The sequence below is a fragment of the Sceloporus undulatus genome, chromosome 4 (genome assembly GCF_019175285.1).
Source record: "Sceloporus undulatus isolate JIND9_A2432 ecotype Alabama chromosome 4, SceUnd_v1.1, whole genome shotgun sequence".
In the NCBI taxonomy this organism is placed as follows: domain Eukaryota; kingdom Metazoa; phylum Chordata; class Lepidosauria; order Squamata; family Phrynosomatidae; genus Sceloporus; species Sceloporus undulatus.
Window position 1 is genome coordinate 106,254,206 of NC_056525.1, and position 17,529 is coordinate 106,271,734.

The window sequence follows — 17,529 nt, forward strand, 5'->3', positions numbered from 1 at the left end:
GGGCTTCTCAGGGCTTTGCCCCCATGCAAAAAGAAAAAGACTGACTCACAAATCCCCCTTATAGTAAGTGGAGATACACTGTACCTGGGGGAAAAGAGGGGGTTGCAGGGAGCAAGGAGAAGGAGGAAGGGGGCAATTGCTAAGAAGGCTTGGAACATATAGTTTGCCGGCTCAAGGGGCTGCCTGTCTACCTTGACTCAAATGCTGAGGATGCCTGGACTTGTGCTGCTGTGTGTGTTTTGGAATTGGGGGGGGGGTGGCCAGAAAGGGAAGTACATTTCTGCCATCTGTCAAGGAATAATGCCAAATGTCCTCCATTTTGAGCATGCCTAAGAAACATGAGTTTATATCAATACTTTTTTAAAATCATTATTTTTTTTGTGTGTCCTCCATTTTAAAAATATGTCCTACATTTGGGGTTAAATTTTGTCCTACATTGTCCTACATCCCCCCCCCATTTTTCCCGGTTTGGAGGTTGACAGTTATGGCAACCCTAAGTGTAATGCAATAAAAGGACGTGTTTTCTGCCACTCTGCTGATTTAAAGTTAGACCCTAACAGGCTTGGCTTTGATATTTTTGATATTTAAATATTTTTGTTTCTTTAACAACGGCTGAAGCCTTAGGATACTTGAATTGCCCTACATCTTCAATATAAGACTGTCCTATATGATGTAAGACAGAGGGCCTCCCGAACATTTCTCTTCCATTAAAAAAAATGCCCCAGAGTTTAAAGGTACTGAATCATGCTACACAATTATACTAATTCCACCTTTTTTTTGGTCATGGCAACATTCTATGGAATCTTGATATTTGCAGTTTAGAGAAGGGCATTTATAATTCTCAAAGAGAGCTCTAGTCCATCTCCTAACTATAAACCCAAGGAATCCACAGGATGCAGCCATGGCAGTTAAAGTGGGCTCATAGTGCTATAATCATGTTGTGTGTGTGAAAGTTCCCAATGCCACTATGTAGAAATGAAAATACACAGTTATCTTGAAACTGCTAGGTCTTTGAGAATTTTCATTTTTAAAGAGAAATTTCTCTACTTCGTAACAAATCCACCCAGCTATGTACAGTGGGAGAAGCCATTATTCATGATATTTGTTTATAATCCCTCTGCTGGCCAATATGTAATGTCACATATGTTGCAAAAGCATTTTCTCTCTCTCTAGCTGGCAATATTTTCTCATTGACAGCCACCACCACCTTTTTCTGAGTTTTTAAAAAAGCTTAAGCAACTACTCACTTGCAACAGGATCACACATCAACACTGACTGCTATAAATATCTGAAAGACCTGTATCACTTTACCCAGCCCTTTGAAAACTTAGAGTAAGGGTCATGAATTGCATTTTTCCGGATCCTATTACATTCTGCCTCATTTGCAGAACCGTTGAAATATGCTTTATACCAGAGGCCTTAATGCCATCTGAAGAAGTGAGTTTATATCCATGACAACTCTTGCAAAATAAAAAAAAAAAAACCCCAATCCTGTTATTCTTAAAGGTGCTGCCATATTTCTTCCCTCCTCCCCACCTTCTTTCCTTTATTCTGAAAGGACATCTATAAATTGACAGGTGACTCGAAGGCACAAAAACACAGAAACTGGAATTAAATGCTTCAAAACCCAATGCACATTTTGAACCAACTAATTTTGAAAGAACGTTCTAGTCTGTGTGATGCCAGTACTCCTTTCATTATAAATTAAGACCCCATAAAAGCTATTAGAGAAAAATATTAAAAATATGTAGGGTATTGCCATGAGAAGCTTTATATTCAAATACCGAGTGTGCATTGGCATATGCATTAGGAATTATCGTAATGCATGTGATGAATGCTTTTTCACCCTTTAAAATTATCATTGTCAATGGGTTTTTAAATGCAATATGTGAAAATTGTTTAACAAGGTAATATTAAACAGATTTGGATCCTAATGATTTCCGTACTAATTTGCTTAAAATGGCAGGCTTTATAATCTGCACATTTTGTTCCAAATGAAACGCTTAATAATTTTTTTTTAAATTTCAAATTGGGTTGTAATGAGAATGTAAAACCTTCAAGGCCCCAGAGTCACGCTGGATTTAGAAATGACTCCTGCATTCTTTTCAGCATGAAACATTTGCTAGGGCCGCAAATAGCAAAACACTTTTTCACAGTATATCATCCCTTATGTAAACTGTTTGAAGCATGCTTGCTAAGGAGCAGTCCCATTATACTCATTAGTGTTTCAATTTACTTTCCAGAAGTTCATTCTTCCTGACAAATATTACTCTGTAATATGTTCAGCTTTATATACAAACTTTTAAAAGTTATTTTGGATTAAGTTTATTAGGAGGACCATATGGTGCTCATTCTAACTCCTGCACAGGACCTCCCTTGCAGAAAGGTAACATTATGCCAACTCCAACCCAATACCAGTTGTCTCTTGGGTCTGTATGCCTGTCTAGAAAAACTAGCTCCTTATAAATTCCAGTTGGCCTTCCATCAGGCAAAGATGCCAAGAAAGAGAGGAACTGTCAAATTTCTTCTACCTCATCTTTCCTCCAATGAGCTCACAGCAATGGACATGGCTCTTTCCTTCCTCGCTTCAAGCTTGAAGTACAGGCTGCTGCCACATTGCAGAGTTAAAGCAGTTGGACATCCTTTCCATCCTGTCGGATCATGGGATTTGTAGTTTGGTGAAGTATTCAGCCTGGTCTATCACAGCACTCTGGTGCTCACCAAGCTATTGATCCCAGATCTTCTGTAGACTAGAGTCGTGACTCGTGGCAGTTAAAGCGGTGTCAAGCTTCTTTATTTCTGCAGTGTGGCTACACCCTGGGAGTGTGTGACTGGCTCAGTCACAAATGTGTTTCATGGCTAAGTGAGACGTCAGCCTAGATCTCCCAAACCTAGGAATCTGTGCTGGACTCGTGTTGTTTTCAATTTGTTTTAACTGTTACAAGTCACCTTGGGACCTAAACTGGAAGGACGGTGGAATATAAATACTACTACCGCTACTACTACTAAGTAGTCCGCTGCCCTGAGTCCCTATATTGGGAGAAAGGCAGGATATAAGATAGAAGAAAAGAATAAATACAATAAATAAAAAATAAATAGTCTTAGTCCAACACTCTTATGACCAGGGTGCCCAGAAATCCTCCTTTTTCTCTGTCATGTCCTACATTTTAATTTCCTGTCCGGGAGGAATTCCATTTTGAGCATGTTTGATACCTAGTGTGCATCATTTTTTAACATCTCCTCCCCAACAAGAGAAAACCAGGGATGGGTGATTTTAACAAAGATAAGTTCATCAGAAAAATGTATATCAAAATATAATATATGTAATATAGTTGTAAATGAACTATATGAAATGAAATTATATTTCTATTAGTGTTTTTAGCTTTTATTTTGAATGCCCTATGTTTTTCTTGACTGCCCTACATGTTGTGGTGCCTTGTCTTCCTTAGCAGTTAGGAGGCCTGGTCACCCTGCAGATGATAACACCATGGCTCTTAAAGTTTGTATCTTCTAACAGCTGGGTTCAACTTGCAATGAACCACCAGGATACTTAAGCAACCAGAAGCTCTGGTTGAAAAGGGATTGCCTAGCACTTGGGATAGGCAAATACAGCCCCTGGGTTACGTGCTGCTCTCCCAGCCATGCTTATGGCTGCCAGAGGTAAAAAAAGAAATTTTTTTGCAAACCCCCCACCCCATTTTTTTTTGCTCCAAAGTACCCCAAAAAGATCTCCAGAGGGTGTAGAGGTTATTTCCACATGTTTGGAGCCCCCTGGGACAATGTCCCAAATGCCTCAAATGTCGCAAAATGTCCTCTGTGTTCCATAGAGTGGGTTTAGGGGCAATACAGTAGAGGATTTGTTTTTGCAGGAGCAGATGCAATCCTCCAAGTTCTCCTGGAGGACTAATGCAGTCCCCAAGGCCTTGTCTGCATGAGCCAAAATGCCTATTCCCCCCCCCCCCAGTTCTGGTGTCTTCCTATGCAGACAATGCATGTCCCACACCCTGGTTCTGCTGTGAGCAATCTGGATGCTGTCAGGCATGTATATGTACCAGAACTGAGGTATGTATTACAGCCTTAAAATGCATAACTGTTGCTCTGGATCTTCTAAAAAGATCCAGAGCCCTTCATCCCTACACCTTGGCAACTGTCTGCATTGACATCCCACTGACCTGCCTGGTGCATTTGTTGTCACTGTGGTCACTCATTCGGAGGTCAGAACAAGGCGGCTGGTTGGCTTTATGCTCATCATTGGGACACCTTGCTCTGACTTAGAAGTGAGCAACCTGAGCAGACAGCAGAAGTGCCAGGAGGACCAGCAGGATGCTTGTGTAGACAGCTGCCCAGACATGGGAATGGAGGAGCTGGTAATGGGGCAGGCCAAGGCAGCTGTAGTGCCAGGATACTTCAGGCTGCCCCCAGAGTATCCTGGCAGTGCAGACAAAGCCTTAGTCTTCCACTTATATTGCCAGGGAACTGACTGACCCCTGGCCTACAAGAACTGTATTCCTACTGTGAATGTGCTTTAGAGGATCACAACAGCAGCAGAATATAGTGGGCCCTATAGCATATCCCCTTCCACTGCCCAGAGGTCTGTGCAGTTTTCATGGGCTCTGGAAAGTGTGGCAAGGTGGATGATGGGACTGGAAGAGTTTCACCCAGGTTGGTTCCTGTACAACATAAGCTAGTCCTTGGGGATCCCAACCACAGTTCTCCACTAGACTGCTGAGGAGATGGATAAATGAAGATAATTGCATCTTTTGTTAGACTTTATTGAATGTCACTCACAGATAACTACATTAAAATATCATCAATATAACAAAAATAATTGTACCAGACAAAAACACAGGACTTGTGTGTACAATAGTTGCATTCCTCATTGTGCAACGTGCAGCATTCCCATAATCTGCCCTTGGATTTTTGTTTTCTAGTTTGATACTAATGAAATGAAAGTTACAAAGCTCTTTCAACAGATAAACAACAGGCAAATGTGTATATATGTGACAGCTAAAATGGCTTTGCTCCCCTACCAAAAGAATGAAACACTGACTGGTAGCAGTTATGCCATAAGAGGGCCAATTCAGTTTGTTCAATCTGCCTACAGAAAGTTTTGTCAGGTGTATGGTTAACTTTATTGTTTCTATCAGAACAAGTTGTAAAGAGTAATATATAATCATATTTCCCAACTATCAAGTCTGTTATTTTAATTTTTTAAAAAATCCTCATAGTTTCTAGCTATCATTTCTACAGTAAACTATTAATGTCTGAGATCATTGCCAAAATGGACATTTTTATTTTAAAGTGCCGTGTTCACTATACTCATAAAGGACAATGAAATAGAAGGACACAATTGTTAAGAGCATCGTGCTTAGCTTTTCAAATAAGGCATATTAATTAATATTTTAAACATCTGCATATTTTTGTTATGTCATTAAAAATCTTTTCATAGTTATTTGCATACAGATACAGAAGTTACATACACTTAAAATTGTTTTAGCACTATTGTATAAAAGCTGCTAGCATGAGAAATATATACTGCTTGCAGAAAGGACAGTGCAACTTAGAAAACTTCAAAACAATGAAAGAACCAATTATTACATACATATACACTTCCCCATTCAATTCCACCTGCCTTGCTAAAATGCCAAAATATGTGGAAATCTATTTGGTACACCTGTACAATGACTGAAGTTTTTAAAAGTATCTAAACTTTGTTTTCAAAGGCCTGTTACAGACTGCCAAAATAAAGCTGCTTCAGGTCTCTTTGGAGGTATGCTGTTTAAATGATGCATGCAGCCGAAGAATCCGGAAGCTGCACCAAAGCTGCACTCCAGTGCTTAGGAATGGAGTGTGGCTTTGGCGTGACCTCTGGACTCTTAGGATCCATGTATCATTTAAATAGCATAGCTCCAAAGAGACCCGAAGCAGCTTTATTTGGGCAGTCTGTAACGTGCTGATATAAACCCGACTTGCTTCAGACCTAGAGTAAAAGGCCAGAAATGCCCCAACCAACAAAGAAAGATGTGGTGAGTAATCAAAGTTTAACAACAGTCACACATGCACTACTGAATGGGCCCTCCTGCTCATCTTTTTAACAACTACATTTTTCAAATACTGTTACTCCACCTGAGGTGATTTTTGGCATTGAGGTTTGGCTGAAAAGCAATTGCTTAGAAATGAAGAGAGATGGAGAGAAAGAAAGAATAAACCTGTGGGCCACTCTGTTTGTGGGCTTTCATGTTTTGTTTGGCTCATGATTAATGAAAGTGTGGCATAGTGGCTGAGTGTTGAACTATTCTGGAGACCAGGGTTCAATTCCCAGCTCGGCCATGAAGCCCACTGGGTGACCTTGAGGAAGTCACATGCTCTCAGCCTCAGGAAAAGGCAATTACAACCACCTCCTATGAACAAATCTTGCCAAGAAAACCCCATGAAAGGGTTGTCATAAGTCAGAAATGTCTTGAAGGCACACAACAACTACAAAACCAGCCTTTAAGGCTGAGGCGGAATTCGTTTTAAAAGAGTTTCTTGTGGGGTTGCATTGTGAGATCAAAAATATCTGCACCTGCAGGAGTGGCCAACTGTGTGTGGGTTGGGACCAATTTTCACCCACGTGATTTCCCCCTGCAAACAACACTGTTGCATTCCAGCTGCACCAGAAGTGATGTATCACTTCTGGCCACATTTTGGGTGATTCTTTGGCTAGGTATTTTTTTAACCTTTGGGTGGGGGGGGGGGGGGGGGGCGCTCTAGGGTGGGAGATATAACTGCCACATTTATGGCGAGTGTTGGCTCATTTTGGCTGTTTTTTAGGCAAAACAACAACAACAACAAAAACAAACCTCCCCAAATTATGTGGAAAATGATTATTTTCTGTGTTGGTTGGGAGGCTTCAGGAGTCACCAGGAAGACTCTGGGGTTGCAAAATTGGAACTTGAGGCCACAAACTGCACTTTCCCGATACCTGTTTTAGTTTTTACTGCCAGCAACTAAGCTGAGTAAAGGGTTTCAATCGTTTTAGAATGGGGGAAACTTATTATGAAAGCTAATTAAGATTCAATTGTTCATTTTCTAAATATATAACGGAGCAAACCTACAAACATCTACCCAAAAGAATAACCTACTGAGTTTGATGGGACACATTAAGCGAAGTAGCACTGCAAGTTCCATTTTTACAAAAAATAAAATAAAATAATGCATTATAATGAGGACATATTCACTGACTAAGAAAATTTAGTGGGGAATTTTAACAACTTTTGTGTGTGTAAGGAGGCATTAAAAAGCAACAAATGGTTAGTTATCTATTTGTAAATGAGGTTATAAAAAAGCCTACAAGAAAACTGGATACTTAGGACCATAATTAGCCCCTTCGTTACTATGACTGGAAATGGTTAGGAATGTCAAAACCAAGTTTTTACAGAAAATTTTTATTCTTTATTAATGAAAAAGCATTCAAATGATTTAGGTGGAACTTGCTCACACAATTAGGCTTATTAAAAGAAATAGTAGTGCAAGTGTCAACCACTAAGATCTTTAAAATTATTCATTATATCAAAGCACCAGTGTGAACAAATTGAACACCAGCTTTTAAAAGGCTGGTATTTTAGTATACCACAATGTAGCTGCAGTACAATATTATCTTTAAACTGTTTGACTGCATGCCTCTATAAACCACCAACTATTTATTTCTTTTTCAGAGATAAATGTTCAACAACAGTGATTTAATTATGAAAGGACATTATAAAATCATTACTATTACATACACAAATTAAAAATAGGCAGCAAAGTCTGCATTGTCACCACACTGCAATTTAAGCCATGTCTTACTCTTTCCACCTGAAAAAGACAACATTATTGTCTAATCTGGCTGTTGTCAATTAATTGCACTGAAATAATGGCACAGGCTACTGAGTTCCAGATACAATCATTAGACCAAGGTTATGAGGCCCTTTCCATGTGGTTGAACTGTATCTCCCAGCATTCCTCACCACTGTTATGCTGGCAAGGCTGTTGGGAATTGCAGTTCAATAACAACTGGAAAGCCATACAATTCCCTGCAATAATCCACAGAACACAATGGCAATCTAGAGAACTTCCTGCTAAAAAGCATTTTCTTTCTTCTCATCCTTATAGCAACCCCTAAAGGGTTTGCAATAGAGATTTCTTTTGATGCAGCAGTTCAGTTTGACAATCTGATAAAACAAGGCGGCTTGGGCAGCCTTGGCAGTCCATTTTAAAGAGTAAACAGGGCACGTGAACTATGTATACAATGTCCTACTTCCCCTCTTTTTAGTCAAAGTCTTGCTTCCTCAATTTTGTTCTCCAAATTGGTTGTCTTCTGATGACACTGCTCTTTTAGCTAGGCTCAGATACTGGAATTTGCAGGCAGGAGGGCCTGTAGACAATGGCAGTTTTGTGTGAGGCTTTCACACTCCTCATCTGTATGCTCCTTCTGCTAAACACGATCCCCTTGCCCTTCAATTTCTACATTACTGTGGCAGGTCTAGAGTTAAACATGGCTAGTTTGGCCTTCTCTTCCTTCTACTTGTTCTCATAATCAAGGTTCTGTGGCAAAATCTTGGGAAAAGAAAATTAACCTAGGAGTTCCATAAAATCTTGCTGCATGCAAGATATTTTACATTTAAAATTTGTCACTATATAAGATTTCATATAACCGTTGCTCTAAAAATATTTAAGTACAGTATATTCTCAATGATGGCACTTTAACTGCCAGGCCATAATGTCACTGTTAGCTCCAAACAGAGCGACCAGAAACAATTGTTGAAGTTTGCGGTCAACACTTACATAAAAATCTCATTGATTCTATGGGCCCACTCTAGTAAGATCTGGCCTCACTTTATGAAATTTAAAAACATGCATGGTGTAGTTGTTGAAGAATGGACTCCTTCTGCTTCCCCCTGCCAATGATCCTACAAGTGTTTGGGAAGTGCAGGCAAAAACTATTTTGAAAAGCAGGACATCAACTACAGGAGAAGCGCAGTTATTTGCATTCAGGACAAGAGCTAACAGTGTGTGTATATATGTGTTCTGAAGACAGATAATTGTTTTTACAGGTCATAGAGAACCTCAAGGATCACAGCAATTGACCAGGCCTGTGTTTCACAGCTGAAAGGGCAATATTGACCATTTTCATTAGTCAGTTCTGGAAGGCCCTTCCAAGGGGATCTGTAAGGAAAACACAGTCAATATATTACTATATTCTCAGGGTTGCAGGGAATATCAATCCATAATGTCTGGGTTCTGTTCTGTAACTATTTTCATTTATCAACTTAAAAGAACACATCTCACATAAGTACGGGATATATGTTTAACAGCATGCTATGACTGAGAAATTAACTGGGCAACCTGCATTATTTTTATTTAAAGCAGAACAAAACAAAACAATTATCAAGAAAGGAAAAAGTGATAAGTCACCAGTAACAACAGAAAAAAAGGAAGTAAAGCTCCAGATGGTAAAGAAAAATTTCATCAAATTAAAAGCTGCTCTAAAACAACTTATTTCAGTCCTAGATTCTTCACACTATGCAAAAGTATTACTTTTGCAACATTGTGAAAAAGCTAGAACTTATATGCAGGCTTTATTAAACCTATGTTAATAAACTGAAAGCAAAATCAAAGCTTCTACTGATGATGATGATGATGAGGGGAAAGATGTTTTTGTATATATCATTTTGTTATTCAATATTCTTTTTCCTGGGCTTCCTTTATATTTCCTGTGCTGTATGTTAGTAAAATCTGCTTCTCCATTTAGTACCACCATGGCCAAGCAAAGTGGGCTCTCAGGATCTGGATAGGAGTAGGGGTATAGCACCAGCTGACTCAAAGTATAAAGGTCCTGGCCTGAGAATCGTATATGCATGTCCTGCACTGACATTCTATTATACCAAAGAGTGTGGATGGAAAACTGTAACCACTCACAGTGTCCATCTATTACTATGAGGTTGGACACACTTCTTTCTTAGTTTCCAACAAGAAGACTTGAGATTTCAATTTATTCATGCATATGATCAAACACCTTGCAAAAGACAGAATAGAAGCACAAAGACCCCACCTCCCTGGCTTCATCAAGGAACTGACTTTTTAATGCTCCTCTGGCCTCATCAAAGAATTGACTTTTTTTCTGGGAAACTCTTATGTGGACAATCTAACTACAGGGGTGGGAAACAGAAAACACAGACTTTGCTCCTTGTAGACAAAAGTGATTGGTATCCATACTTCTTGATTAATGTATTTTCCATTCTCATTCCTGACCTCAGGAGGTCTTTATGTAACTGCTGTACATAGACCACAGACATATAGCCTGCTACTGGTAGATTGGACTGATAGCTAGCTCAAATGGCAGAATAATTCAGGGTTGGGGTACCTTATCTTGAGAATGTAACATTTTTGGACTATAGCCCCCAGATCCCCCCCCCCCCCCATTTCAGCATCATCGTTGCCCATAATGATTGCAAAATGTCTGGCTCTCTCTTCAGTCTTTCCAAGCTCTGTAAAAATCACCACATTTGCTATTGCTCACAATGCTTCCACAGTCTCACAGGCTTGTCTATAATTTGAACCTGATAATACTGGTTCCATTTTGTAGGTTCTGCAATGAACAGATTATGAAAATCCAGTCTACCTGGTTACACTATTACCATAATGTGAACATCTGCAGGCAACTTCCTTATCTACTTCTTCCAATTTCTGCTGTGCATATAAATATCCAAATTTGAAATCTATTTAATTTTGGACTGAATATCAGAATGGACACTCTCCAACAATAATATTTAAATTTGTATAACAGAATGAATACCTTTCAAGATGTACGTAATGGCGAGAAAGAACATTTTTAACCAAAAATACGGTCTTTGCATAGACCTCTGGACCAACTAATTTGGAGAAGTATAACTTGGCACGAAGGAAATATCCAATAGGCCAAAGCCATTCCTGTAAAAATAAAGCAACAAAAACAGAATTGTGAATGAATATTTTTGGTAAGGAAGAACAAAATCTATTGATAAAAAATGCTGAAGCCCAAATCTTACAGGTCCTTGATGGTAATTAAATCCTCTAGCCACATTGTAGTTATCATTGTCCAAGGCATTGTCATATACACCACAGTAAACCATATCACTGTAGCAAAAAAGAGAAACAAAAGACAATAAATCTTTGTAGAAAACAGTACAGTATTATAATATTTGGAAATATGTCAGGTGAAGAACTGATTGTAGTTCAACAGAAATTTATTTACCATTTTCCCTAAATAAATGACTAAGTTTTTTATTTCTAACTACTGAAAGTCAAATACAGTAGTCTCCTCTTCTCTGCAGGGATACGTTCTAAGACCCCCAGCAGATGCCTGAAACTGTGGATAGTACAGTGTGCCCTTGGTATCCATTGGGGTTTGGCTCCAAGAACCCCCCCCCCCCCCCCCGTGGATACCAAAATCTATGGATGCTTAAGTCCTATTACATATAATGGCATAATAAAATGGCGTCCCATGTAGACAATAGTGATATCAAGGTTTGCTTTTGGGAAGTCATATATAGTGCACCCACATATGACACGGGCATCTCATATGCGGCTTTCAGCATATGCTGAAAGCCATGTCAGAAGAAACCTCGGTGCCACCTGGAAGGGGCAATGGCATGCATGCCGTGGGCAAAAACCACATTACTTTCAATGGAGCTCGAGCATAAGCGGAATTCCCCTTACACGGGATGTGTGTGTGTCCGGAACAGATCCCCCACGTAAGGGAAGGGACCACTGTAATTTTTGAATATTTTCAAGTCATAGATGGTTGAATCCATGGATAAGATATCTGTGAATAAAGAGGGCTGAATGTACAGAACCCTATACCTGTAAAGTTGATTTTAAGTGCAGATCTTGGGGGAGGGGCAGAGTTGCTGCTGGATGTTGCAGATTTTTGGTCAGTTGGTTGTTGCAGCTTAATTCATTTTATTGTTAGCATGTTTATTTTTATTATACTGCCAGCACCCACTTCATACACCACACATTGCCAAAGACATAAATCGTGATTACACAGCTCTATGAGCAAGTGAACCATCTTTTCACTAACTTTAGGAAGTTTAAAAATTATTGCTCATCCATGAACCTCACTCCCAATAAAGCATAAAATGCTTGCTTCATTTGGCAGGCTCCTCAAGAATGGGAATGTAAGAACAGGAAAGACAGCAGTATTGTGGAAAGTTGCTCTAAGGTTCAGCTTTGACCCAGTTTCTCTCTCTGCAAAATTAACTCTGTAGCACTGAAAATGCAGCATCCAATAGCTGGATCTCTGAAGAAGATTACAGCCAAATCTATTTTCATACCACACAAAATCCTTTAACGGATGAAACATGGCATCATTTCAGTTGGATGCTGTGATTCCCTCTCAAATATACTAAAATGGCAGTTCTATAAAAGCACATGAGCTGGATTAAGACAAAACTTTGAGGAAGGAGATGCTATACACACTTGGGCCTTGGAAGTTTTGAACACATTTTTCTATTAGAGAGTCGTTTATCTGATGGAATTGTACTCTAGGCTTCTCTTGAAAAGGATGACCTGGAGAAGTCCAGGGTCAGTGGGAATAAACTTCATCACTGTTATTGGATAGTATTTGTTATTTAACCAGCTCTCCATCATACTTACTCTGGGTCTAAAGTTTTCATGCCAAGTGGACCAAGTAGCTTGTGTTCCAACATTTCAAGTGCTTTCCAAGCACGCTCAATAGAAAACATTTCAGGTGCCTTAACAAAACAAAATCAAAAGAGTAAAAGGGAAAATAATTAACTTCAGAACAATACCAGAATTCTGGAGGAGTAAATTAACATTTTGTGTATATTTTAATACTCCCAGTGTGCCCATAAGCTGACACTACTTTAAAATTTATGTTTAAATTATTTATTTATTAAACAAGGCAATCCACATAAGCCTTCTGCTTAACTGGTTTAGGCCTTCCTTCTTTCCCCCTAACAGGGCAAGTCTGGACCTTTCCCCTATCAGGGCAAGTAATTAAACCCAAGGAAATGCCAGGTGTATCTGAAGTCCTAGGTGTCTAGGTGCTCCACAACAACTACCAGCTCCACAACCACCACCTGCCCTTCTGTGATTTGGTTGGGAAACATTGCTTAATGAAAGAATGAGAGATAAGTGACTTTGCAACCTAAGGCAGAGCACTATGGTCCTTCAGATGCAGAGGTACTACAACTTCCATTATCCCATATAAATGTTTATATGATGTAGCACAATGCCCTACTATACTGTATAGTCCAACAGAACTATGTGTCATACTCTAAGAAAGTATAAGAATAGCCTGGTAATCATGACAGGAAAAAAAACTTATTCATATTTGTACTTCAGGAATAATAAATGTTCATGCAAATGATTAAGGTACTTAATAGATCTAAACCACATCTAAGACTGTGATATTGGGGGATTATTTCAGAAGTAAGGTTTAATGCCTCCACCATCACCACACATAATCTTTCACTCATTTTTAATGGTATCATTGAGACAGTTTGAAGTAGATTCACAAGGAAAAGTAGAGGCATATAATGTAGAGTTATTTTCATAATAAGCAAGTGAGGTTTTGCAAGAAAGATAATAGGAGTGGGTAGCTGATTGAAAGAGGGTAAAAGGTAGGAGAGTATAAAGTGTTGATTCATGAACTTCTCAGAATGAAAGACTCCAAACAAATATTAATATACTATCTAACTTCTCAATGTGTTTGTATGATAATGTTTATGATTTGTGTATGTATGTTTTCTTTTAAAACCTAATAAAATTTATATTAAAAAAATAATAAGTGAGAGAGATTGAGAAAGTAAAGTTAGTTTACACATACCACAACCATTGCTATAGGGAAATTTGGCCTTAGCTGATAGTCACACCAAGGACTTGATGCTCCATAGCTGTCTTTATATATGCCCCGCTTATGAACCAGAGTGGGATGTTTCTCATTGGGATCTGATGGGTTCTCAGAGACAAAGAACAGTTTTTCAAAGTGGGCCTGGATTTTTCTGTTCCATTCATCATAAGTAACAGTCTCTTCTTTCCCTGGAAAATAGTGTAATACAATTTTTTTCCACAATCCACTAGCATCCACAGAACAGATAAAAAGTACACGTGTTAGTACAGCACAGTGACACTGCAGTGTTTTGCAAATGTCTCCCTTTCTTTGGCCCTGTACAGACAGACCAAAATAAAGCTGCTTCGGGCCACTTTAGAGGTATGCTTTTTAAATGATGCATGCGTCCTAAGAGTCTGGAAGCTACGCCGAAGCCACAATCTAGTCCTAAGGACTGGAGCGCAGCTTTGGTGCAGCTTCCAAACTCTTAGGATGCATGTATCATTTAAACAGCATACTTCCAAAGTGGCCCGAAGCAGCTTTATTTTGGCCTGTCTGTATGGAGCTTTCTTAACCTCTTGTATTTCATGTTAACATACTAACTAATTATTTTACATTCAATATTCTTGAGCTCCATAATTGCTCTTTCAGGGAAGAACAATCCCATTCAGAAACCACCAAGCCATAATGTTTCTGTCTTCTCAGGATCCAGCTTCAATTTAGTGGCTCTTGTCCTCCCCTTTACTGTGACCAGACAGTGGTTTAGTCAGCCTCATCTGATTCCAATGACATGAACAAACAGAACTGAGTGTTATCAGTAGACTGATGACACTTTACTTCTCCAACTGACTTCACCCAGTGGTTGCAACTAAACTAAAGATGGGCAAATGTCAAAGGTTCCAGGGCTGCACTAATCGCCCCATGGGACTTTGAAGAGCCACAACCCCGGCTGAATCCCCATCCATGAAAAAAAAAATTGTCCCCAAATACACCCTTAGGGGCAATATTGCCATGTTTTCAGACACCAGAGCTGTTTAAACCCAGAAGAAGGTTGTTTGTTTGTTTGACAGAAATGACCAAGAAGCCTTTTGCTTTGCAGAAATTGAAGAGTTATGAAGGCACCAAAAATGGCATTGGATGCCACATTTGGTTCATGGATCACCATTTACCCCACCCTAATAGCAATGGTAAGGAGATTGGGAGATAAAGACATGTTGTGGGAGTTCACAGCTGAAATGCCATACTAATTTCAGTGTGCAAACATTACCATGCAAAACTGTTTATTTCTATCCTTTATTAAAAATTCCACCTTCTGTGGAGTTCTCACAATACTACCATTTTTTCCAATGCAGATTTTTAGAAAACAATACTGACTGGGCTCTAGGGTATAGTCTTACTAATCTGAAGACAGCAATGAAGGCTTAATACACCTGGGTGCTGTTTAAAAAAAACAGGACCCTACAATACACTAGAGAAGCCTCTTCTGCTGACAGGTTCGCTGACAGTTGTTCAGAGCTCTTTTCAGACAGGTCCATGCAACGAAACCTCCTTAATTTTAAAAACCACTATCATAAAATATTAATCTATAGAGGCCACAATCTTGTTGCTGGAGAAAATATGCCACTATTGGCATAGACAGCAATGCAGCACTAGAGGAAATGTGGATATGGGTGCTGTAAAGATAGGAGGGATAGCAGCAAAAGCCATTTCCACTGGAAAACAGATGGTGGAAATGTTCCTGTTGATTGCTCTATCTGCTCCTAAAGTTCTTTTTTTTTTTTTAAAAAAAGAGCTATATGGCATTCCCCTTTTCATAAAACATTCAGAGGCAATTTCCAGTTCACACACAAACATTTCATTCCTATCTAGAAGCTGAGATTTTTACAATTCCAATACACATTGTAGCCAAGGGAAGGTTCAAAAAAAATCTTTGTAAAGGACATATGGTTGTTCAGTTTCAATAAAGGCCATTCTTTTTTTCTTCCTCATGGAACAGGAAGGAGAGTACAGGGCCTTTAGGCTAGAGCGGTAAGATTTTTGGAATAGTGTACCTTAAAAACAAGAAAAGAGAAGTAGGCGTGCCCATTCAGGTCTCTAGAACCAACAGTGAGCATAGACACAGGATAAATCTATGATTGCCTAATTGTCTGCAGCATTATGAAATCGGAATGTTTACTGGGCAAGTTGCTTAACTAACTTCCTTCATCACCACACACGTCCCTGCTTGCTGCTGAGGTCTGTGGTTGCATCCACACTGCTGAAATAATCCAATTCGACACCACTTTAACTGCCATGGTTCAATGCTATGGAATTCTGAGAAATGTAATTTTATGTGATATTTAGCTTTATCCATCAGAGAGCTCTGGTGCCACAACAAACTACAGTTCCCAGAATCCCATGCACTGATCATGGCAATTAAAGTGGTGTCAAACTGGATTATTCCTGCAGTGTGGATGCAACCTCTGTGGATTGGAAATGATTTCCAGGAAGCCCCAAATGATAATAAATGTGGTTTTCCATTGTGGCAGATCTTGCATTTTTGCAATAGTTTGGACAGATTTTCCATCAGGAGAGGAAGCTGCCTAGCTGGTTCCCATGCAGCTCAGGAACTAGCAGAGCAATTTCTTCTTCTCAAGCAGAAAGTTTTCACTGCCACCCCCAACACCACTACATGCTGCTTGAGAAAAAGCTTTTGCTGGCATTAACCCAGGATCCTGGCCAATATGTTCAGAAAATTATCATTATGTGCAGTACAGTAGCAATAATAGTAATGTCTTCCCTATAGCATTGTTGTAAGAATGACTATTAAATAATGCACATGAATAGCATTTAACACTTGAAAACACTATAGAAGTGTCACTACTATTACTACTACTACCACCAGTAGATGAATAAACAAGCTGTACCAGTACATGGTTCTGTTCCAATTATACAGTATCCAACTGACTACTTACCATGTCTTTTCACAGTAACTCCAGAATAAGGGAATATTTTCTTCTTGGACAACTCCAACAACCAGCGAACTGTTGATTTGCATAAACCAACAATTTCTACTGCAGAACCATCTCTAAAGGAAGATAGGTATAGAATTACAGCCAAATTCCAAATAAAAATAAAACTATATTCACACCAACTAAGGATGCTTTCTTTCTTTTAAAAATATTTTTATTAATAAAACATGTACGATTATGGACATAATCATGAAAGGATGCTTTATGTCAATAGATCCAGAAGGCAGCTCAGATCACTCCAAAAACCATTATTAAATGGATTCTTTGGAGCAAAAAGATGGGCAGGAAAAACAGCTCGAAGCTGTCTTTTCTGAAGCCACATTAAAATCCTACCTAAAACACTCCCCGCTCCCATGGTAAGTTGGAGTATGCATGTCATATCCATGCTGCTGGAGATTTGTTCAGAGGGGGTTGCCTTTACCCTACACTCTGTGGCAGAGAAAGGGTGACCTGCCTAAGATCATCAAAGGGTTTCCATGGCTGAGCAGGAATCCAGGTCTCTAAAGTATTCATCCGATGATCAAACCACTACACCATGTTGGCTGCACTGCTGCATTAACTGAGAAAGAACATTTTTATTATCATTCAAACCCAGAGTTCTTGACAGCTCCTGAAAGCATAAGACCCTGGAGAACCTCTGTCAGAGTATAAAAAAGCCTTCTT

The 17,529-nt window shown here is 39.2% G+C and overlaps 1 protein-coding gene across 4 annotated transcripts in view; it reads right to left on the reverse strand.

The window, feature by feature from the left end:
• Nucleotides 1–4,751: 4,751 nt before the first annotated feature.
• AGL (amylo-alpha-1, 6-glucosidase, 4-alpha-glucanotransferase) overlaps nucleotides 4,752–17,529 on the reverse strand; it is a 62,070-nt gene continuing 49,292 nt past the window's right edge. For all 4 annotated transcript variants that reach the window (XM_042462021.1, XM_042462022.1, XM_042462019.1 and 1 more), the window contains 7 exons: nucleotides 16,810–16,922; nucleotides 13,853–14,064; nucleotides 12,658–12,755; nucleotides 11,049–11,136; nucleotides 10,817–10,950; nucleotides 5,951–9,186; nucleotides 4,752–5,725 (listed from right to left, as the gene is read on the reverse strand). In XM_042462021.1, coding sequence (XP_042317955.1) covers nucleotides 9,069–9,186; nucleotides 10,817–10,950; nucleotides 11,049–11,136; nucleotides 12,658–12,755; nucleotides 13,853–14,064; nucleotides 16,810–16,922 — 763 coding nt within the window. In that variant the 3' untranslated portion in view covers nucleotides 4,752–5,725; nucleotides 5,951–9,068. The remainder of the gene's footprint in view (nucleotides 5,726–5,950; nucleotides 9,187–10,816; nucleotides 10,951–11,048; nucleotides 11,137–12,657; nucleotides 12,756–13,852; nucleotides 14,065–16,809; nucleotides 16,923–17,529) is intronic.